Consider the following 23776-nt stretch of genomic DNA (forward strand, 5'->3'; position numbering starts at 1 on the left):
AGTTGTATTATAAAATGTAAATTAAAAGTCACCAAACTGTAGCTTGCAATTAATAATACTGATGATTATATCATAACTGTATTGTTATAATACTGTTGCATTGCTGGCTTCTTACTTGCCAAAACAGCAAAAGAATATTTAACAATATTCTGTTTGCTCATTCTGTTCCAACTAGGTCGAAGTAGCAGAGTGTTCATGTTGGCACCAAGTTAGCCACAATCCCAGCAAATGCCAAACATCTACAAACAGGAAACGGTTGGAAGAAACTTTAAATTCAGTTTAGTTGTGTTTTCTCTTGGATTGCACTGTAGGAAGCTACCATGAACTAGAAAAGCAGAGGACTCAAGTTCTGCCCCAGTAAATTTTAAGTCTAAACCTGCTGTTTTGAGCTGCTGTTCAGCAGCCTTGTGGTAGGTGGCAAATATGGCAAATTTCTGGGTTCTCACTTTTCTCAACTTTTAAAGGTTGTCAGGGTCCTGAAGTTCTTACTTTTGGGCAAAAAAATCTTGTCTTGACCAATTGTGAATTTCATTAGCTAGCTAATCTTACATCAGTTCTAATGGTGTGTCCCTTGCTGGTGTGACAGCTCTTCTCCAAACAGGCCTCAAGCGATTCAGAACAAAGGCTCCCCGTGGTCCATCAGCTTTCTGCAGCAATTCCAACCCTGAACACTTGCCAGAGATCTGGGACAGAGTGATTGAATCCCAGTGCTGTGTGCCAGAGTTCTGGCTCCTTTTTTCCCAATTCCCAGGGCTGTTCCAACCATCACGGGACCCTCGGTGCTGTGTCCCAGCCCGCCCCGTGTCCAGCCCTACCTGTGATCACACATGGCCAGGTCATTTATGGGGGCAAGAAACTTCTGAGGAGGCTCTTGTGCTTTGTCCAGCTGAAGTGAGGAAGGTGTTTTAGCCCAGTGAACAGGATAATAGGACCTGGATGGCACATCCTACTGCAAATTCCTTTTTTCCCAGGTTTTGCATTAGAGATGTGAAAAAGCTGCATGACACAGCATTCTGTAGTGTTGCATCTAAAGCCATTTGTAGTTCCAGCCTTTATTTCAATATATTTGGCCCAGGGCCCTAATAATAACAACAAGAAAATGGCAAAAGATTGCTTGTTTATGTAACTGTAAACCATGCTGAAACCAGCAGTGGGAATCCTGGCCATACTCTCCCTTTTCTCCCCAGCAACACCAACTGACTTTATTTTTTCCTGAGAAAGATGGGAAGAAAAGCTCTAGCAAGGCCAAGAAATATGCTGTGTATTTAAAAATAGGTTTCAAGATATAGTTTAGCTATGTGTTGGAAAAGCAAAAGTCAATCACCTGAAAAAAAAGCTGTGTAAGGCTTTCACTCTTATTTAAATTAGGGAAAAAATTCCTAGTAGTTTCATTATGAATTTTGAATTTGCAGTTCTTTCCTTCAGCATGGTGCCACCCTAACTGCATACAGGCTTACAAATATTTTGACTTAATGGTTTTGTATTTCTTCACCACAGTTACTTTGATAAAACTTGTATTAGCAGTATTTAAACTATTAATAACTAATACTAATAATTTCATACAAGAGTAAGAAATGGCAGTAAAGTATTTTAAATACTTTTCGGCTCAAACAGATTTCCCTCTTTCTAAACACTGGTTTAGTCTTTGGATTTTCCAGATTCATATTTCATAGAGGCCAAATAAAAATGACTAAAGCATTTAACAAAAAAAGTTTATTACCAAAATACAATATTAAAGTCAATACGTGACAAACTCCTGTAAAGCAAAATAAATTATTCTACCATTGTACAGTATTCCAGAAGGTAGTTAAAGTAGTACTACAGACTTTGCTTCATCCTTCCAAAGAGTTGCCTATCAGGAACACAATCCTAGAGAGAGCTTAAGGCATGCAGCTTAATGTGCTGGATAACTTTATAAAACAAAACTCATCCTATTTAATAAGATACAGTATCAGAATTAACTGCAGTCTTTACATGTCAGTTTTCTAAATTTTTTTATACTTTGGCTATAAAAGCAGTGCCATAGTGTTACAATACCTTTTCTTAAAAAAATACATGTACCCATGTCCATGAATATCAAATGCAAATGTAAATTTCTATTAAATATATCTTAACAAATGTTACTTTGAGCACCAACTGTACATTTCTTCAAATGATTAAATAAGTGCTTATGAAAAAGGAAAATACAATAACTCCAACTGAATCCCACTCTATTTTTGCGGGTCAAGCATACATTGGGAAGATGAAATATGCACCCATTTTTCAGTACAGCCAAGTATGAATGAAGTTTGCTCTTTAGTGGAAGTACAGGCATTGCAAACAAAGCTGCAAGGTAGAGTTTGTATCACAGAATAAAATCTAATTTAAACAAACAGCAAGTGAATAGCTGATCACCTGCTAGTGCTGTGACCTAAGAGACAAAAATAAAGGCTTAAAGAAATGGGAAATTTGCAGTGTTAGTGACTTTGAAATGTGCTTAAAACCCCTTACAAAACATGCAACCAGGCTAGCCATACACTTTTGAAAGCAGATAACCTGAGAAACAAATTGCTTTCAGAAAAACAAAATCTATAATTATTTCACATGCAGGACTTCTGACAAAGTCCATGGGAATTGTGAGTGGGTAACTAATTGCAAGCAGCATGGAGACAGCTAAAAAAAGTAAATATCTGTGCATATGGGAAAGAATTCTTTGTTGGCATTTGTCAGGACTGATAATGGTTTTTAAAGGGAAGTAGCTTTCTGGTTTACAGAAACACATGGTCAAAAAGAACAGAGCAACAAGATGGCAAAGAACAACTGTTAACAGACACATCCTGCTTAGGAATGCTGTGCCACTGATTCCTGGTGCACCTGTGGCTTCCACACACACCACACCTCTTCATCTGGATTCAAGGTTATTGGCTTCTGAAATTTTGGTTCACTGCCATCTTCTTAGCTTATGAGTGCAAGTTTTTCCTTTTTTATCTTTCATTAGCTGAGCAACTTTAACAGAATTACACAAAAATAACAGTGTGGTAAATATTGTTTCTGTGAATACTGACTGGTAGTTTAGCATTACTAGGGATCTCACTGTCCTTTGATTTTTCAAACAAATGGAAAGTTGAGCTATATTCCAGATGATGCAGTATTTTCACATTAATTCTATACTGAAGGTAAAATAGCAGTGTCAGTAAGACAAGATGAATATCCCATTAAAATATCCCACTATCTCTAGACTTTGGGATCATGTAAATAAATAATGTATTTTTCAAATTTATATTCCATCTGTAGGAATATGAAAAATAACTATTAACTGAAAATAATGTATAATTAACTTAAAATATGTAAAGTATTTCAAAAATTCAACACAAAAATGTTTTGACCTTATATCCTGACTAATTCTTCAAGTCAAATGTGTACTTTCTGCTATTTCATAAACAAAATAATACCTGTTTAACCCAAAAGAAGAAGTCAAATTGAGGAAATCTCTTGAAAACAAATACTGAAGTCTTAGTGCTTTTACACTGGCCTCTACATTTTGTGCTGCTTCATGAAGCTGTGACTTCTGTCACTGTTTTCTTTTCCTGGTTGCCACTTCCAGGCAGTGCTAGCACAATACAGACACTCCATGTGCCAGCCTCTCACATTTACAGCTGCAGCTGACTGCTGCTGCCAGAAGGGTGTAAATAAAGGAAGCAGAAACCACTGTCTTCCTGAGAGTAAGGAACTTTGTAAGTACTGAGCTACTAAAAATCAGGTCACTGCATGCCCATGTCAGCACTAGGCAAGCTGCTGTGCATCTGCCACTCATTAGAAGCAGCAATACAGTTCCTGTATTCAGGAATGCCTGAACTAGGAAGTTTCAATCTGGCTGCCAAAGGGCTTCTTGGAAGTGATACTACACTTAATGAATCTTTCAAAAAATTAAGTAGCCAACTTAATCAATAACCTCAACAAAGTTGCCAGGAAACTAGCCAGTGAAATAGCATTCCACATTGATATACAGATGAGTATCTTTTTCTTCCAACTCCTGTAACTGTAAAAACAGCAAACAAAAAAAAACCCACACTGTAATTTTAGAAGCTGAAGGTTTTAAAAGGGCGAGATTCCTGGTTTTTTTATACAACAAAGTAATCTCTAATTCCCTTTATCAATCCATACTATAGGCACTAGTAAAATTTACTCGGTAAGTGACTGGATACAGTTTTGGCTTAAGACATTGTTTGCAATTTCTTTTTTTTTTAACTATGATTTTCTACAGGAAGATTATCTTTCAGCTCATTATTTCTACAGTTACAGCTCTGACAGACAAGTGGGAAATTTGGCCAGCCAGTGGCATTTCAACGATTGCCAAAGCACGTAGGCGTTTCTGAAAATCCCAATTTGAGCTCACCTACATCTTTTGGAATCTACATAGATTTCATCTACATCATTTTGTGGCAATTATTGTTAATATCTTGTTCTCATTAAAAACACTGCTCATCCATAATGCAAAGTAATCACCACAAATGAAAAGTGACATGATAAGCTTTTCTTTTTTAAAATAATTCATCTGAACGCGTCAAGAAAACCATAAACAACAGGTTATTGTTATAAAAAATAATCTGTTACACGTGATGAGTTGAAAAGATAGTTTCGTAGTTAGGATCCAATCAAACAAATAGTTATTAACAAAATGTTTCTAGGCCCTTCACCTCCTGCTGCTGTAAATTGAGGGAAAGGATGGCAGTCTTTGTTGGAAAATGACTTGAGAGTTTGTAAAGCCTTAAAAATAGACTGGGAAAAATGGAACTCCTGTGTGTGAATGCAACACACACATGCCCTGGCCCACCTCCCCTCACCCCACCTTCCAGGCAGGGGGGTTTACCAGATCATATTGTAACAGTTCTACCTGATCTGTTGCCAGATCATCTTTAAAAAGAGAGGGTAAAAACCTTCTTTGCTGAATTACTTGGAAAACAACAAAGAGGGAGGAAGAAAAAAGCTTTTCAAGTGATTGAAAACTTTCACACCTTTGTGTTTTAAAGTACTGTGCTAATGCATTATTATTGACTAGTACCTGACAGGAAATGAAAAAAACCCAACAATCCTACATTCTTGGCACCATATAAAGAAGTAACAGGTTAAAATGGATCGTTCTCTTCTCCACACCTTATATTTATCTCTTAAATGATTCATCAGTCCCTGGTGCAAACACTGGACTCCTACTGAAACAAGAACTCAGGATGGGAAATCAAGTTTTGCTTGCAATTCTTCTCTTTAGCAAGTTTCTCAGGCAAAAATTAGCAAAAAAAGAAAATATTCACTCTAGGAAATCCTCTTTTAACTTACTGCTTCACCTAGTTTGTATTCTGAGCCGTGCTGTGGTCTTTGTTTAGAATGATGTTTATGATTTCACCCTCATGTTCTTTCATATGATCCAGCAGATTTTCTTTGTTGGTAGATTCAAAACCACAAATGCAGCAGCAGAAGAGAAGAACACAGTATTCTGTGCCAAGATGGGGTAGAGTGGAGTTCTTTTCTAAGCTGCATGAGGTATTCATCAAAGTGGGTTTTTCATTTTCATCAGAACCTGAAATTTCATTTGTAGTCTGGTTAATGGACTCTGTAAAAGACACCAAGTTGTCTGTACTTCCTAGTATAGGTACTGTACTTTCATCTGTGCCTTCTAGTAAGGTTTTGTCAGTGAGCTGTCCTTGAAACCTGAAAAAATAATAAAAACAAAAACATTAAAATATACAGCTGTTGCTTTTTGATGGGAACTTTATTTTGAGTCAGGGTTGGATCTTTTGAAAGATAACAGGACTTGACAGAAAATCAGACATACCTACTGCTTTGTGAAATTGCATCATTAATAGCCTTGTTCACTTGTTCATAGTTATAATTTTGGTCACTTGCATGTTTCCACATGTGGGACTTCAGGGATGGAGGATGGCTACATACATATCCACAGAGAGAACATCTGGGGGAAAAATGAGAAGGAAAAAGAGAAACATTTAGAAATTAAATTTTATTAGTTTAGTAATGGTTTAGTTCTTCCAAAAAGATGAATAAGCAGAGGAATCCATGTGAACCTTCTTGGTCCCATTTTCAGTTTCATAACTGGGTCATGTTAGTTTGCAAGTTTCATCTTGAAATGTAAGACTATTTTTAGGGTCTGAGAAGTTTCTAATATTTTATTTTAAATTTCCTAAGCAAGTGAATTTAAATCTTATCTGTTTTGGCCTGATAAAACTGTTCAAACACTGCAGAAATGCAATACTTCTGCTGAGTGCAGAAACATGGCAGGGAGGTGCTGAGCTTTCTGCCATTGCTCTGAACCAAGCAGGAACCATGTAATTAGCACTAATTATGTCAATTGAGCTAAATAAGTATTTTAAGGTATAGCAGGTATTAGTTTATGAAGGATCACAGATTTGTTGAAGTTGGAAGGGACCCCTTGAGGTCACACAGTCCAATCCAGCCCCTCAAGCAGGATCAGCAGGTTGCTGAGGGCAGTGTCAGATTCTGAATATATTCACAGATCAGGATTCAGACAGGTGATCATTTTATCCATATAGTTTTCCATCAGCTCTGGTACCACAAGACTAAATTTTCTACTTCCCTGTAAAACACCATCTTATGCAGTAAAGAGTAAAACCTTGAAGAATAAATCCTATTGACAGGGAGATGTAGTGTATATTTATGGACAGAAATAACCCAAGACTGATCAAATCCTGTATAACCCTTTTCATGCATGAATATACATCAGAGGAGGTTTTTTAATATGTTTTTTAAGATGATAAATTAGTCACCTCAGCATGAAGGAGATGAGTGATACTGCATGACATCACTTCAGAGCAGGATCTGTCTTTTTAAGTCTTTTGGATAAAAAAGCTCTATTGCTCAGCTGCCTTCTAATTGGGAAGGCTTCAGTTCCCCAAATCCCATGGAAAATATCAGAATCAATCGAAGGTGACCTTGTACTAATAAATTATAACCAGGAATACAGCTCTGTTCAAGCAGCGTGATCTCAGTGTGTTACTAGGAGGAATCTGTTAAAATTACCACAGTGCAAGTCAGTTTTTGTACATTTTTAAGACCTTTTCAGAAATGTAACCTGGAAACACAAGAAGGCCTACATAAAACCACATTATACACTACAATTCAGTAAGGTTTTATGACTTTTCTTAATGACAGTGGGGCATAGTCCTTAAATGCCCTGCAAATAATCATACACAGAAACTATTTCTGCTCAGCAGAAGATTGCAGAGAACAGCAAAAACCTCCCAAGTGAGGTGAAAGTACAGTACATTACCTTGCTTATGGAGCAAGGTAATTCTGTCCTGCTGGGGAACAATGGGTGTGTCCTTCTAGCTCACTCTTCTCTGGTATCCTATTTCTCTCTTTTCCTTCTAATTTGGAGCCTTACAAAGAAAATGGATGCTTTCAAAGACAGGTGAGTGTATTCTCAGATTGGGAATCCTACTATCTCTAATAAGGCTGTTATTAAAATACATCATTAGAAAAAAGGCAGACCTTATAGTTAATTTATAGATAAAATTAAACCAAAATAGTTTTTTTGTAAAACACAAAGATCAACAAATAATCTTAATTTCATTTAATGTGCCCACTAGTCTTACCATATATATGATTTTCTGTGCCACTAACATTGCTTGGTCAGTGATTTGGGAACACAATCAGTGACGCCACAGCCCAGTGTCCATTTTTAGTCCCTTTTAAATACTCTCATTTTTTGAAGCTCATAAATTTAGTCTAGTGATTTACTAATAAAATTTACTTTGCTGAGAACAGCACCTTTTGAGCCATATACTGTTGACTATTTAGCATACAGTTCAAATCAGACACAGAAACTCCAACAGCTTTTAGTATGCTGCACTACAGTTAATGATCATATGCTTACAGGATATTCAGCTATCTCAGAGAAACAAAATTATTTACCACTGAGTTTAGTAGTAGAAGCCTTTCAATTCCATAGCATGACCTGCCCTATTGCTTGATTTGTGCTAAATTATTAAACTTCACTGTACAGGTGTATTCTACATTGATACACTGAGGAAACAATTCTCTTGCAGCTTTGGATAGACTAATTCCTTGGGGATCAGAGACCAAAGTGTGGAGGTTTCCAGTAATCCGTGGTAATACCAAGAGCAATACTGTGGGAAGTATGACAGCTGAGCAAATACAACTTAATTCTTCTAGGAACATTTTGGGAAAAATGCACTGGAAGTACTTTTAAATTGTAGAAGCAGCTTTTCTTGAGAAGAAACCTCTATATGAGTGTGCTTTATTTAGACCTTTCATATTGCCCTTAAAATCTTCCACTAAGAAATATTCAGAATACTCCTCATTTTCTTTCCTTTCCCTTCCCAACTTCTATTTTTGGTTAAAAATTAGTAGTAGACAATTACACATATTTGTACCAACTTTCTCATGTATCTATAATCCACCCAAATCTATGGACAGACTATAAGGGACACTCATCCCTTAATGGTTATTCATACTAAATCTCAACTAGGTGATGCCAACCTGCATTCCAACACGTACATGCAAAGGCTGTGCCTAGACTGGGATATTAAAGAAAGCCACAGAACATTCCTAGATCCTGGAATTTACCTGTCTATAATGTTGAATGCTAGAAGTGCCACGGCATGGTTTTGGCTCATACAATCTCCTAAACAATTCCAGGCATGCTTAGGTAACTAACAGGAATCAGAAACTACTTGCAATAGGCAGTTTGTGTGCAACCACCACATTCTGAACAGTGTCCCAGAGGGAAGTCATGGACATGTTTTATCAGGCAGCAGAAGCACAGCCTGGGAATGCCATGGCAAAGCCATCAAAAAACCCCACACAACCCCAAACAACTCTGGACCAAAGAATGACTCTAGGAGGGAAGGGAACAGGATCTGAACACTGCTGGAATGTAACAAGACCCCCGGTGCCAGAGCTTTTGCCACATGAGCCCCGTTACATACTTGAACTGTTCCAAGAGCTGCACTGCCTGATGCTCCTGGGGGTGCTGCCTCATGTGGCACTTCAAGCTATTCATATTTGTGGTGGCGAAGTCACACACGCGACATCTGAAGAGACAACAACAAGTGACTGATCTGACAATTCACTGCTGGCACTGCTCCAAACCCCACAGCTACCAGAATGCAAAGGTGCCTACAAAGGCCACAGCTGAGGGAGGACTAACCAGATCAAGTTACGACGTTAAGATGCTGCTGGGCAGTGAGAATCTCTGCAGCCCAAAAAAGCCTCCACCTTTCAGCAAGCATCACAAGGCTTACAGATTATGTTTCTTCCTGAAATCTCTCTCGTGCCCCTCTCCTGATGTGGGTAAGCATCACTAAGTGCAAGGGAGGTGAGGACGGATGTGGCTGCGTGCATCCCTTCCAAAGGCACAACGTGACCCTAAGAACTGCAGGGGAGAGTATATGCTCTACTTAATGCACCAGCAATGTTCTCATGACATTCTAAAAGCCAAACCAGTAACAAAACACCAAGTTTCAGGGCTTTATTGCTGAAAAAGAAGTCAGTGACACGGTCAACATGTTAAGTGCCCTAAGTGTGTCACATCATGCCATTCAGTTTTTTTTCTTTTTACTTCTGTCACAATATCTTTGTACAAAACCAACACAAAAAACAGTCTTGATCTAAATTCAGTTCCATGGATTTAGATTCCAAAGTATTACACAAATTCCTTATTATTCATAAATATCAATATACTACCACACAACCTTCTTGTATCTACCATATTAAAACAGAAACCACAAAGCTCAATATTCTTATGTATTTGTTTGAACTTTAGGTGTTTATTTTTTCCTGAAATGGTAAAACGTCCAGTTATAAAGTCTGTTCTATAGTGTGAAACAGTTTGAGACTGCAGCATACTTAGCCTGAGAATACTCACTATATTTTTGAAAGGATTTAATTGTGCAGTATTAAAATCCAGAACATATCAAATCTACAAAAACATATAATTTAAGGCTCAACAGCTTAGTTTCTAGCAAGTTTTGTCAAACAAATAATAAAGTATGTTTACAGCTCTCAAAAAGGCAGCAATATAGTATGTTGCTGTTTGAAGCTATGGAAGGATTGAGGAATTCATGATTCAGAAGGAGAAATACCATAAATACTGGATCATTATGGTTTTCAGACTGTGGCTCAAGTATCCTGCCAGGTTTTCAGATTTGTCTAAGGGGTTTATGAAAAAATAGTAAGAGAAGCAAGGCAGATGGGTCGGTTTGTATTTAGCATGCAGCAGTCTGTATCACCAGTGGAAAATTTCCATGGGTTCCTAAATCAAAACAGGCTGCTAACACCAATTTGAAAACTACCACGTACAAGATACTCTACAGTATCTGCTGCTCCAACCTCACTAAGTAATAAATAATGGTAATAGTGAAGGTTCTGAGGAGAAAATCTATTTGTATTCCACGCTTGCTCTCTGAGTAAATACCTTGTGAATTTTTGCTAGCATTATGGGATATCATTGTAATGCACAAATCAAAATACAACATGTCTTCAGGTTTTATTTATCCAAAAGAGAAAGTCCCTGGCTTGGCTCAGCATTTCAAGGTGTTGAGTTTCTAGAATTTACACTAAAAACTGAAGGTTACATTGCAGATCAGCTCAAAAAATCTATTGACTCAGATCTATTTTCTAGCCACTAGAGAGGGACAGAGATCCACACTGAATAAGCACAGGTTGAATTTGGGGGAATTTATGCAGCAACCAATAGGAAAATGCAGGATTTATTTTTTTTGCTGGGGACCTCAGCAGTAGTATTACACGTGATTTTAGATACCCAAGTTCCTATATAAATCCATATAATACCCTTGTAGAAAACTTTTAAAATATGACCCTAAGTGAGTATGTTGCTATTGTTAGAAACCAGTGAAAAAGATGAGGCTCTTGTTGACAAGGGCAGGCTGTCACACTCTGTAGCAGCTGATGTATAAAGCAGTAATATGACAATGGAGAACATTTTTCAATAAAGCAAATCCAAAATTAAGTTAGGCGTGCAAGTGTTTTGAGAAATATATTATTACTGTTGGCCAAAGTCCAGAATTATAACAGAATTATCTTCCTCTCCACATGTGAATGCTTCAAACTGAAAACAAGCAGAAGACAGCCACAGCAAAAGATGCATTCTGGAAAAATGACCAAATCTTAATTACATAGTTTGAGTCAGCCAGCAAGTGTGTCTCCTTCAGTAATTTGCATTAAATAGTGTAATTGCAGTTTTTTACCATCACCTCTGCCAAGTGCCTGAGCAGTTCAGAGCCCTGGCAGGTGAGGCAGCCAGGCACTGACCTGTACGGCTTATCCGAGCTGTGGATGCGGCGGTGGTTCCGCACTCCCACGTAGGTTGTGCTCGTGTAGTCACAGACATCACACCTGAACAGCTTCTGGGCTGAAGACTTGCTTCCTATGGAAACAAAATCCATTACTGCAGAGAGCTGCACTCACCCTTGTAAGGAATTCTCAGATTATGATTTCATCGCAAGTGAACTATGAAACATGAATTTACATTTTAAAGCAAGAGTTTTGAATGTCGATAAAGATTTAATACTTTTGAAGTAATAAATAAGACAGCAGACACAGAGGTATTAAAGGAGTAGAAACCACATTAACAGAATGGTTTATTTTACTATACTGTTCTGCATTTGCCCTGCCATTTACAGGAATTACTAAAACTTTAGGAAAACACATTATTTTTCTCTATGTGGACATTTTCCTTCTCCCTGCAGTTGGGTAAAGTCCCTGTGTTACAGCAAAAGGTGATAATATGTGGGACTGCTGAACCCAGCAATTTCAGTGCTTTGCAGAATGCATCGAATCAAAGGAAAAGACTGGGATTGAGAATGGATGAGTTTCAAACTGGCAAACACAGAAAAGAAAAGCAAAAGACCTCCCAAAGCCTCTAAATCCTCTTTCTCATCCAACATATACTCACACTTTTTGAACGATATGAGATGATAAAAAAAAATAGATATTGACCAGATGTCTTAATAAATAATTTGGAATTTATCCAAATTACTAAAAAGCAATTGAAACAAAAGTAATTTTTTCCTTCCAGAATGAAAAAGAACTCTTGAAAAATTAATGGTTGCATAGACAAAAGCTAATGACTCCTAACAGAGGAAAATGTGTGCCCACCAGTGCACAGCTGGGTATTTTTGAGATATAAGTGTGTACACTTTAACAGCCCTGTTCCTGTTCCCCCACTGAATAACGGGACTGATCTGGGTTAAGATATTAACATTTGGAAAGAGGGATGGCAATTTTTATACAGGTAATTTTCTCATTCCAGCCTATCATGCTGTACCTCATGCACTTTTTTTTAGGCTGAACTTTTTCATTATCAAAACAATTAAGAGTCATGATGGTAAAACTCTTTTAAGGAGACATTTCTTTTCCCATAGGCAGGCACTGAATTATGCTAAAAAGGGTTTTCTAGGTATATTATTCTGATGAATACAGTCACACAGCTTCAACAGTAAGGGAAAATTACAACTAATTAAACTTTCACTCCAAAATTCAGCACTTTTGGTTCAAGATGCAAAGTAATTAGGTAAGGTTGATAACCCCAGAGGGTTATTGTGAAGAATATATATAATATAACATAAAATAAAATAGTAGTCTGAATGCAAAGACGGTGAAATAAAATTGGAATATTTCTGTGTGTACCAAGATAACTGAAAATATATTTCCTATATTTCATTTTAAAACATGACACAGTGCTCACTCTTCAGCATTCTTATAAGAAATAATATGGAAGTAATACACAACAGGCACTCTTTCCAAGTCAACCTTAAAGCAAAATATATTAGAATTTTTCCTACAATATGCTCATAGAGTAAGATTTATTAGATTTGTTTTTCCTTTAATGTAAAAATTATCAGAACAATCCTAATTATTTACTTGGAGACTTTGGAATTTATATTTCTGCATTATTCTTTTATGAAAACATATTCATGTAGGAGACTTCAAGTGGATCAAGGACACTCACTGGGCTGCAGATCCATCCATGGGAGAGCAGGGGCTATGCTCTGCTTGAAGGGGTTTTCCATCTTAAATTCTACAGCTTTGGAATTAACTGCTTTCAAATGTATTTTCTGTTATGAATTTGGTATTTCAGTGGGCAGGCATTTTAAAACCAACAGTATCTAATGAGATTTTTAAAGCATTATGCAAACATATTAGCTACAGCATAATTCTAAGATGCTCACACCCAGCAGCACACACTTAGGAACAATTATTTATACCAATCACTACTTTATATTTATTCCTTCTAGAAAATGCACATAAATTATAATACATCACATAATCTCTTGCTGTTACAAAATAGCACTTGTGTCCCTCACTCCCTCCACAGGCTTATTTCTTGTGGGTTTGGGGCCTGTTTTGCTTTCTGGATGGAGATTATCAGGTCTCCTACAAGTGAATATGGAAATGTCAGATCTTTGTTGCAGCAGCAGTAACAGGTGCTCCTGTAATGCTGCTTATTACCCTATTCCTTCATTATTAGACATTTACAATCTGATCATATCCAGTGTCATAATGCTCCTTTTAATTTATTGTACAACCGTGATGAATAAAGAGACTTTTAGGACTAACCATTTCATAGACAAGAAATGAAACTGTTCCAGCTCAGGCATCTTTCACATAAACAGATGCTATGCCATAAACTTCTTTGTTTTGTGTTGCTTTATAGGGATGACATCTGTTTGACAAGAGATTGCTGTACTGCAGTGGTGCTGCAATTTGATTATAAATTGGTTCTGAAATAATTTAAGCATTCCACAGTATGAGTTAATAAAAGTTTAAAAGGAGAACTGTTTTAATTCAAGCCACATTACTAAATTTCATGTGGGGTAAACAATTAAAGTGCATGGCTGGAACACTTATATATGGTAATAATAAGAAAAAATATTTATAAAAACATTTCAAAATTAATTGAAAGCAGGCAGATTTCTTGAACAGGGGCTTCCCTTTCATGGAAGTCAAATTACAAAATCAGGATACAAACTGTAAAACAACCTCATTAAACATACTAATTTCAAAAGCAGACAGGACTATTGATTTTCACATTACCAGTCACGTTACCAGGAGTTGAGCTCAAAAAGTACAGTATTTCTCCAAACCTGACACATTTCAGGCATTGCAAGGTAGTTATTCCTGTCTCACAACATGTTTAGGAACATTGGTTTTCAGCACACAAAGAGCATTGTCAGAAGTAACAGTCCAAGCTGTGCTTGTAGATATTTGTAACTTGCTGAAGTATCAATGTTTTATTTCCTAACACTGCCATTAAAGCATCTGGGCTACTGCTCCTACAGAAAACTCCCACTATGTAATAGGGAACATTCCTACTCCCAGCAGACCCTCCCTGGCTATTTCCCTGTCTCCCCTGGCTTTGAATGGCTCTCTCAGGATTAGGTCCTGGGGATGTACTGAGCAGTACACATCAATTTCCTGAATTTAAATGCCTTCTGCATTGATGAGAGCAAAAAGGAGCTGGAAAGGGTCATTCTACCTGAGGTTGACAAGGTAATTAACTTTTAACTTGTATACCGAAAGCCAAAAAAGGAGGCAGTGTGAGCTGCAGAAGGCAAAGCTGGGAACTCATTCTGGGCTGACATGTACCAAGTTGTTTTGGACAAACCATTGCCCATCCACCCTGGGTTCTGCTGGTCAGAGCCTTTTTTCACAAGAAATTGCCTCAATTTCAACAACTTTTTCACTCACTGAGCAGCTGTGGAGGAAAGAACAGAATCCAGAAATTTCCACAGCAACCTAAGTACTATTAGAGTGCACATTTTGCTGTCTAAACAAATGAGAGAGCACAGATAGGACAGAAAATAGCTTTGTGCACAAAATGGGAATACTTCAGCTCACAGTTGTTCAGAGACTATCTAATTACTAGTATTTATCCATAATGCTCTAAAATTGCAAAATGCTAATAATTACAGTGTTGCCTTCAAAATAAAAAGGCTGTAAATATTTTTAGTAGCTGTAACTCGCCAGAGAAGAGGATGCATTCACGCTGCAATGATACATAGTGGCTCTCCAGGACACACAAGGGATTTTAAGGCTGCATTTTCTCCTAAACATCAGAATTTGGTTAGTTTTCCCCCTATTTGATCACCTTAATGCCTCGAGAGTTTGCTGGGTTTGTTTTTGTTTTGTTCTTTTGTTTCTGTTTTGCAAACAAACCCTATTAAATTAGAAGCAGATAGACAATTAAACAAACATGAGGCTCTAAGCAACCAGGTCTAGTGGGAGCTGTCCCTGCCCATGGCAGGGCTTGGAAAGAGGAGCTTTGAAGTCCCTTCCAGCTCAAACCATTCTATGTCTCTATGAAAACGCAGACCTACTGTTGCCCAGGCAACTCTTACAGATACAGGTTGCATATTTAGAATGTCTTACATTTGCCTCACTAGGGCTAAAATAAATTACTCACTTTGGACATTACCATAATTAAACAGAAATTTCTAAACTCAGAAGGGATAGCATTGTATGCATATGCTGACAGTAAACTACATTACCATGGTGACTTAAAAAAAAGGCTTTCTTTTGTTTAGGTCATTTGGAAAATACTATAGCTGCTGAAGAAAGGAAGGAATGAAAAAAATATTTTCTTCTTAAAAATCCAGAATAATATTGGACATAAGTTGTTTGTCATAAGAAGGGTTTAATTTCTGGGGCTAAAAATATATCACCTAACAATAAACGCCACCTCAAGACTGACTGTGGTAAATTCTGCCCTCTGGAAAGAACATACATTTAAGGTTATGAACAGGCATGAAAACATTTTAGCACAAGTGATCTTAAAAGCAGTTACACAAATACAGCAAACAAGTAATGTTATGAGTGACTTTCAAATGTAAATATATAAACAGTACCTTCTCTATCATCTCCTTCGTTGGAAACTATTAGTTTGTTAGCTGTGGCTGTAGAGAACAGATCTGGAAGACTGTGTTGTTCTCTTTCATGATTTCGCAGTTGGCTCTGGAAAAAAACAGTTCCTAATGTTTAAGTATATACTACAAACATACAGTGATCACTTGGAATACTGCAGTCATCTGTGACATTGCTACTCAAGCTTTAATGACAACTGATATGAAATGCATGTCAACATATACAGATTATCCCTTAGGTAATTTTACTGCAAACAAAACAAATAAATATCATGGATTAGTAACATAAAAGGACTGATGAGAGTGACGGAGAGGATTCTATGATTTGTGTTTATTTGGAAAATAGATTTCCTTCTTTCCCCATTGCCACAGACAAGTGGACACAGTTCTTCCTCTAAAATTACAGTACTCCAAAAGCAGTATGAGATTAGGGACTTGTGTGAAAATTAACTCAATTTTCATATTGCCTACTGACTTAAGAATACACCAGTCCTGTTTCTACTTGTTTGGGGAGGAGAAAGAGAAGAGAGCCTTTTGCTACCCTACCTGTATATTTTTTCAAACTAGGACTAAATAAATGTGGGAAAATTTGCACGACCACTGCTTCCAAGAGGTTCAGCTGTACAGGTGGGTACTGATGCAATCTGTTCTCTATTCCTCAATACTGAGCTGAGTGCATAGGAAATCACTAATTTCTTAAAATAGCAATTAGGAAAATGACAGAAATGTATTATCCTGCTCTGGTATGTAATCTTTCAAATCTAAGTTCTACAGAACATCCAGAGCTACAAAACAGCAGAAAAAAAAATCTGCTTCAATGTTACCCCCAAGTGCCACACTCACAAGAGGAAGGCATGTTTGAGTATTCCTTTAAAATTTCAGCTATGTTTCTTTGATGTTTCCATTTCTTCTTGCAGTTGCTATGTGTGGGCAAAAAAACAACATGATATTATGTCTGTAAGATAATTCTCAGGGAAAAACGTTATGTAAAGAAGCCAGGTTATTTCAGTGGGTAAAGCAGAATAATTACAGTTGAACTGTATATTCAGCACATGCTGCTGGCAATATTCCCTAATGGTAATTACAACGAAGCCAGGATGTCAGACTGAAATAAGTTAGAAAGAGGGATCATCAGTTATCAGAAAAGCAGCAATAGGTAATTTAGGGATTCGAGAGAGGCACGGGGAAGAGCTTCACCTTGTAGTGGAAGGACTCCTCGCACTGCTTGCACTGGTACATGCGAGCTTTGCAGTGGTTGATCATGTGGCTCTCCAGGCCCTTGCTGTCGCCGGCGATGTGCTCGCAGATGGGGCACTGGTAGGGCTGGCGCTGGCGGTGCACCCGCAGGTGCTGCTTGATGTAGCCCTTGTTGCCGCTGCTGTAGTGGCACAGGCGGCAGCGGTACGGCCGCTCGGCGCTGGGGATGAACTCCACCAGGCTGCTCCCGGCCGCCGCGGCGGCGCCCGCGCTGTGGCACTGCGCGTTGTCCTGCAGCTCCTTCAGGATGTCGTCGTCAGAAGCGTTCTGGTCTGTCCTCTCCTTCAGTTTTTCAATGACAGTGAGCAGTGACATACTGATGCCCATTTTAATTGGTGCTTCTGATAACTCCGGTCTGTCTTTCTTTATCTCAACTATTGCACATTCACTTTGGTTTAAGCCGCCGAACTCCTCTGAAGGATCCTTAAGTGAGGACACCACCTTAGAATGAGCCATGCACGGGCCATCAGCTCCTCCCTGCCCTGCACCCACATCCACAGCATCTTCTCCAGTCAGAGCCCTGAGACTGGACCGAGTCAGCTCCGCAGCTCTAATTGGCATTGTAACAAGAGCTTCTGCTGCTAAGGAGTGCAGTCGCAAGGACTCTGAATTTGTCCTCCTTCGTGCAGGGGGCACATTTTCATCAGCTGTTACATTTTTATTAGCGCTTAATTCGTTATCTTTCTTTTCGGTGTTATTCCATTCTATTATTACTTCTTGAATTGTGTCTGAATGATAAACTTCAGCAGGTTCTTCACAGGTAACAGAGGACTCCTCTGAGATCAATTTTTTTTCGGTTTCAATGTCAGTGTTCATTAAGAATGGCTTTTGTAAAACATTTTCTTCAGCACCTGGCAAACGCTCTACTATGACATTAATGTGACCCTTTTTATTTGGACTACAACTGATGATTTTCTGTGCTGATGAAAGCAGGCTGTCAGTTATCAAATTGTCTGGTTCTGTATCTGATACAGTCTCCTCTACAACCTCTGTAGTAGGAGAATGCACCACAGACTCACTTAATATCTCTTCCTCTTTCACATTTGTTCCTAGGGGCGATTTACACGACAGCTGCTCAGAATTGCAAATCTGAAGCTGAAGAGAAGGCTCACTATGGATATCAAGTTCACTGTTTTCCACAGAAAGGACAACCGTATCCACACTCTGAGGTGTGTGAGTTACAACTGTCTCTGACAAGCTGGTGTTTTCATTTTCTTCCTCAAAGATGGGGTAGGAGCAATCAACCTCCCCCGCATGTTTCCAAGCGTGCGTTTTCAACATCCTCTGCTGACCACAGGTGTACCTGCAAATTAAACACCTGTACATGCCATACTGCTCGTAGGTGTACCATTTCCTCCTACCCATTTCAGGCACAGGAGCAGACTGAGCTGTATCCTTACATTCCACATTTCCTGTCTGATCAGTCCCTGTTTTGACACTTCCTTCCACTGGCCCTTGCAGAAATGAACTTGTGACATTGACACACCGCTGTGCTTTTGTCTGGATGCTGTTTTTACCACCATTCTCATGGTGACTTTGGAAGTGGGATTCAAGTTCTTCTTGGCTTTTGGAGGCAAAATGACATTCTGAGCACATTAATATCACTTCATTTTTCTGCCCATGTTGTTTTATATGTTCTTGTAGAGTTAAGAGTGAAGGCGATATAAAATTACAGAGACCACACTGGTAGCATGTCACCTTTTTTTTGCTTGGTGGAAGACATTCAGTTACAAAATAATCTGCTTGTAACTCTTCAGTCTTTTTAGCAGCAATCACCGAGAGCTCAATGGTTTTAGCTGGGATTTCACAGAGCTCAGCTGTGTCCAAGGACTGCGCAGAAGCCTCGGCATGGGAACGTTTCTTCCCTATTAAAAGGCACCTTTGTGACTTCTCACTTTCAACTATTTTGCTCAGCTTCTGGATAACGTGGATCAGGGGGTCAGTTTTGCATTTCCTCTGGTCTTCGCTGCTCTGCAGTGCTGGGCCAATGACTGTTTCAGAAATCAGCACAGCCTCTTGCTCCCCAATATTTGGCATCAATACTGCAATGCTGCTTCCTTCTTCCATAATACCTAGGAAAATGGGGGTTATAAAAATAAAGATTTATACCTGCACAATAATGAAAACACAGCCCACAGCCCAGTACTATTTACATGTCTCTCTCCACCAAACACAGAAGCCCAATTCCACTAAACTAATAAAAATTTTCAGAATGGTGACAGAAATAGCCAAAGATATTGGGGACATTTAGTGGATGCTTTTCAATACAGCTGCAGAGAATAATTCCAAGAGAGCCTCCAAGAGGTACAAGGGTAAGAAAAGTATTTTCAACTGTAAGCTGAAGAACAGTGTTACAGCTATTCTCTTTTTCTTTACAAGCACTACACATTTGAATGCTAAACATTAAAATATCATTTGACAGTAACTGGCATACTGATGTTGAAAAGCATGGTAGTATATGAAAACATATTCCTAATGTACTTTGATGCATCAATGGTCCTAAAGCAAACGACAATTTGCAACAATATAATTTTCAAAAATAAGCAGTTTTTTTCCTTGAAATGCTAGAAGAAAGTAATTCTGGCATTTATATGCATTACTCATTTCACTATGACTATTTTAAAGACCATTCAAATGTCAAATCATACTTCTCATTATAAATTTAGTTTTCTAGAAAACTTATTAATTGCAGCTACAATTTCTTAATTGTAGGGAAAATCAAGCAGTACTGAAGTTATAAAGAGCAATTGTTCTCTGTTTTGAGGGGAAGCTACAGGCAGTTACTATTTTCAATTACCCCTCCTTTAAAAATATCAAACCATAAACCACAGTGTTGGAGGTCCAATTATAAGCCAATATACAAAAACGTACATGAAAACAAACTCTGTGATGTGGGCAGAACTGTGGGCTGGGAGGTGAAGGAGCTGGACAAAAGGTCTTACATTTAAATTTACTTCTCTAAAAATGTCTAGAAATAACCAACTAAGTGTCACTACATACACACACATTTTTATGCAAAGTTTTTATATACTACATATAAAACTGAGAACATAAAGAGATGAAGGATCAGTCTCCTTGAAAAATAATGCCAAGTACACATGTGTTTTTTTTTTTTTTTTTTTTGCAAGAAAGATATAACAGCCAAATAAGAACTTACAGAACTAGTCCCAAAAACCCATGAAATCCACTAATTTATACTTGTGGATTTAGCATACAACATTATAATCCACAGACACATGAGAGCAAGATCTGTGCTGCCCCTTTCCCACTTCAGAAAAATTCTGGGCATTACTACCTAAATTACCTTCATCTGCCATTCCGCTTACAATTCACATTATTATCAGAGCTATCAATATAAGCAATGTTAATTTTTTAGTATCATCTGCACCTCATGTTACATACTTCAAGTTGGAAACTATTATTTGAAAACCACCCTAATTCAGTTGTATAAAACACTTTGGTCTTCATTTCAAACTATCTGTAACATGTTTTGAAACCATTGTGAAAAGTCAACAAACCTGCTTTTTCCCCTGAAAGCAGATTTAATGAAACACTCAAAGGAGTAATGTCTACTTGAAATATTTTCCATTTGAAAATGAGTTAAGGAAAATTGGTGCTACCTTAAATTACCTTCAGTACTTTTAAAACTTTTTAAAGTAATGCTAAATAGGCAAACATTTTCTCTACCTGAAAACACCTGAAAGCAGCATAACAGCTAAGATAAAAAATCCTTGACATAAGATCATAAAAGAAATATGCTGTTGCTATGTCAAAAAGGCAAACAGAGAGAGGACCTGGACCTCTGTTTGGGATGCGTGGAGCTGATCCCCATTACCAGATGCATAACTATGGTGTATATGTGTTATGTCACTCCTTGCTTGGAGTTTAATTCCTACTGTTGCAGACTTCGGTTTTTAGAGGGATGGTAGAACCGTGCACAAATTATCAGAAAGTTGGAAGGAACCCACAAGGATCACCGAGTCCAGCTCATGCCCCTGCACAAGACCAGCCCCAGAGCCAGCGGTGCCCCAGAGCGCTGTCCCCACGGCCCGCACGGGAACGGGAACGCCAGGGATGCCAAAGGGACGCGGAGGGGAGGATGCAGCCCCGGGAAAGCGCCGCTGCAGCCCAGCCCAGCCCAGCAGCGAGGCCGGGCGAGCGCCTGCGGGGCAGGAAGGGCCGAGGAAATGCAAACCTGGCTCCGAGGGCGGCGCGGCGGTGCCCGGCCCCGCGGGCACGGAGAGCCCGGCCGGGCGGCGCGGCCCGAGCCGCCGCTCTCCGGCAGCCCCGAGCAGCGAGGAGCCGGCCCGCCGGGCGGGGACAGGGCTGAGCGAAGGCGGGGAGGGGAAAGGAGGGAGCGGAGGCAGCCCCGGGCCCGGGAAGGCTCAGCCGGGAGCCGCTGCCGCCCGCGGCTCCGCACATGGGCTGCGGCGCGGCGCGTCGCCCCGGGGCCGGCCCGCCGCCGCCGCGCCTGGCGCCCTGCCTGGCGCCCGGCCGCCTGCTGCTGCTGCTGCTGCTGCTGCTGCCGCTGCTGCTGCCGCCGCCCGCCGCTGCCCCCGGGCCCCGGGCGGGCCCGGCCGCCGGCCCGCAATAAACGGAGAGAGCCCGGCCGGCCTCACCTCCGGCAAGATGGCGACGGTGGAGCCCGTGTCACGTGAGCCGCGGGCCCGTCAGGTGACCGGCGGGGGGCGGCGGCGCCGCGTCAGCGCCGCCTCCCGCTGCCATGGAGACCAGGGGAGGGACCGGGACTCGAGTGTGTGTGAGTGTGTGTGTGTGTGTGTGTGTGTGTGTGTGTGTGTGTGTGAGTGTGTGTGAGTGTGAGTGTGTGTGTGTGTGTGTGTGTGACAGTGACAGTGACACAGGGCCGTGGTTCACAGCCCAGAGCCTGGGGCAGGGCTGTGTCGGCGGGGGAAGGCGGCAGCCCCGCAGGGTCCCGGGGCCGCCCGTGGCGGTGCCGCCGATCCCGTTTCCCGGCTCCGATCCCGTTTCCCGGCTCCGATCCCGTTTCCCGGCTCCGATCCCGTTTCCCGGCTCCGATCCCGTTTCCCGTCACTGATCCCGTTTCCCGGCTCCGATCCCGTTTCCCGGCTCCGATCCCGGCTCCGGCTCCGATCCCGTTTCCCGGCTCCGATCCCGGCTCCGGCTCCCGGCCCGGACCCTCCGCGTTCCACAGCCAGGGCCACGCTGGCAGCACCGCGCGCCCCACAAACACTACAGTCTCCCAAAAAGTGATTTTTTCCAGCAAGGTTTTCGATCATAAACACCTGTAGTTAAAAACTCACTGACCCCCACTTTTTGAGTGTAATGCTGTCAAAAGGTTTAGCGTTTTTAAGTGGGCAGAAATTAGTTTTACACACACACTGCATGTCAGGGGCTACCAGGTACATTCACATGTGGTGAATTTGCGAGATATTTCATATAGACTGAAAAGTCAGGGGAATCATGAGCTTCAAAAATGATTTCACAAGTGGCTGGGTGATGGCAAGTAAAATCCAATCTTCATTTCCAGAATAGAGATTAAAGTGTATTGATGTGGAGATTTGGATTTGGAGGGATCTGGTAAAATTTTAGGAAGTTTTTGCAATGACTGAACTTTTTGTTAATGATTGTACGTTGTTTCATAGACATATGGTCTTTTTGAAGTATACGATATTGTAAATGCAGGCAAACCCAATGGGAAGAAATGACAATGTCTGACTCAATTCAAAAGGCTGAATTATTTCTTTATTACAACTATGCTAAAATACTACATAAAATACTATATAAAAGGAGGATACTAAAACTACATACTACTTTCTCTTAACTCTAACACAACTCCTGACCCTCTCTCTCAAGTCCAGCCCCAGGTGGGTTGGATTGGCCATCAGGCTCAAACAATCCTCACCAGAATCCAATCAAGCACTCACTACAGGTAAACAATTCTCCAAACACAGTCAACAGAGGAAAAACAAGGAGCAGAAATAGAAATTGTTTTCTCTTTCGTTTCTCTCTGTGCACCTCTGTGAAAATCCTGAGAGGGAGAGACATGTGCTTGCCACATATGACCTTTCAAAAATACTGTCAAATCTGGTATCATTCAAGAGATGGATTTGACCATGCTTTCGATAGCTATGTCTAATTTTACTTTTTCTCTTTGACTCCTTGAATTATGAAGCTCTTTTTAATTATATAAAGTTTTAAGACAATTCAAGTCGTATCTTACAATCTCTGACTTGGTAAAAAAATTTGGTAAGCCTTTGATAAGAATTTTTAAAAAAATAAATTGCTGTCAGGAAAATGCAAGGATACAACCTATCTTCTTAACACCTATTAAATGCATTTAATTAAAAAAATAAGAGTAAAACTTCAAGCTGTATAGTATTCACAGTGTCAAAGGTAGTAGTAATAATAATGGCAACTTGTTTCAGTTTTTTCTCCCATATTAAGTAGAGCCTTTTCATAGAAAATGATTCTTTTTCATGTACCCTGTTCCTTTAAAAGCTTTGTTTCCATGTGTGTATATGTCGCAGGTTAATTAATCAGTTACCTGAATTGAATCACTCTTGTAGATTTTTCCAATCAAAATATGCTAGGATCTGATAGATCTGAATTAAAAATACTGGGTT

At 39.7% G+C, this 23776-nt stretch overlaps 1 protein-coding gene across 5 annotated transcripts; it reads right to left on the reverse strand.

The window, feature by feature from the left end:
- Window positions 1–1698: 1698 nt before the first annotated feature.
- On the reverse strand, window positions 1699–21939 carry ZNF507 (zinc finger protein 507). Of its 5 annotated transcripts, XM_085589467.1 has the most exons (8): window positions 21423–21539; window positions 21367–21376; window positions 17112–19243; window positions 15900–16005; window positions 11305–11419; window positions 8961–9065; window positions 5810–5944; window positions 1699–5685 (listed from the first exon to the last, which is right to left on the reverse strand). In XM_085589467.1, the coding sequence occupies exons 3-8, from the start codon at window positions 19236–19238 to the stop codon at window positions 5322–5324; spliced, it is 2952 nt and encodes a 983-aa protein (XP_085445593.1). In that variant the 5' UTR covers window positions 19239–19243; window positions 21367–21376; window positions 21423–21539; the 3' UTR covers window positions 1699–5321. The 5 variants fall into 5 exon arrangements, with proteins under 5 accessions (XP_085445593.1, XP_021396483.2, XP_085445594.1 ...); XM_021540808.4 differs by lacking the exons at window positions 21367–21376; window positions 21423–21539 and adding an exon at window positions 21791–21939; XM_085589468.1 differs by lacking the exon at window positions 8961–9065 and having other exon boundaries at window positions 21423–21537.
- Window positions 21940–23776: the final 1837 nt, after the last annotated feature.

This window comes from Lonchura striata, chromosome 11 (assembly GCF_050655825.1).
Source record: "Lonchura striata isolate lonStrDom1 chromosome 11, ASM5065582v1, whole genome shotgun sequence".
Lineage (NCBI taxonomy): Eukaryota > Metazoa > Chordata > Aves > Passeriformes > Estrildidae > Lonchura > Lonchura striata.

Coding starts and splice junctions, on each gene's coding strand:
- ZNF507 (XM_021540808.4), bottom strand. CDS start 19,238: ATGGAAGAAGGAAGCAGCATTGCAGTATTGATGCCAAATATTGGGGAG. Junction 11,420..15,899: donor CGAAGGAGATGATAGAGAAG/GTACTGTTTATA, acceptor TTGTTTCCATAG/GAAGCAAGTCTTCAGCCCAG. Junction 5,686..5,809: donor GCAATTTCACAAAGCAGTAG/GTATGTCTGATT, acceptor TTATTTTTTCAG/GTTTCAAGGACAGCTCACTG.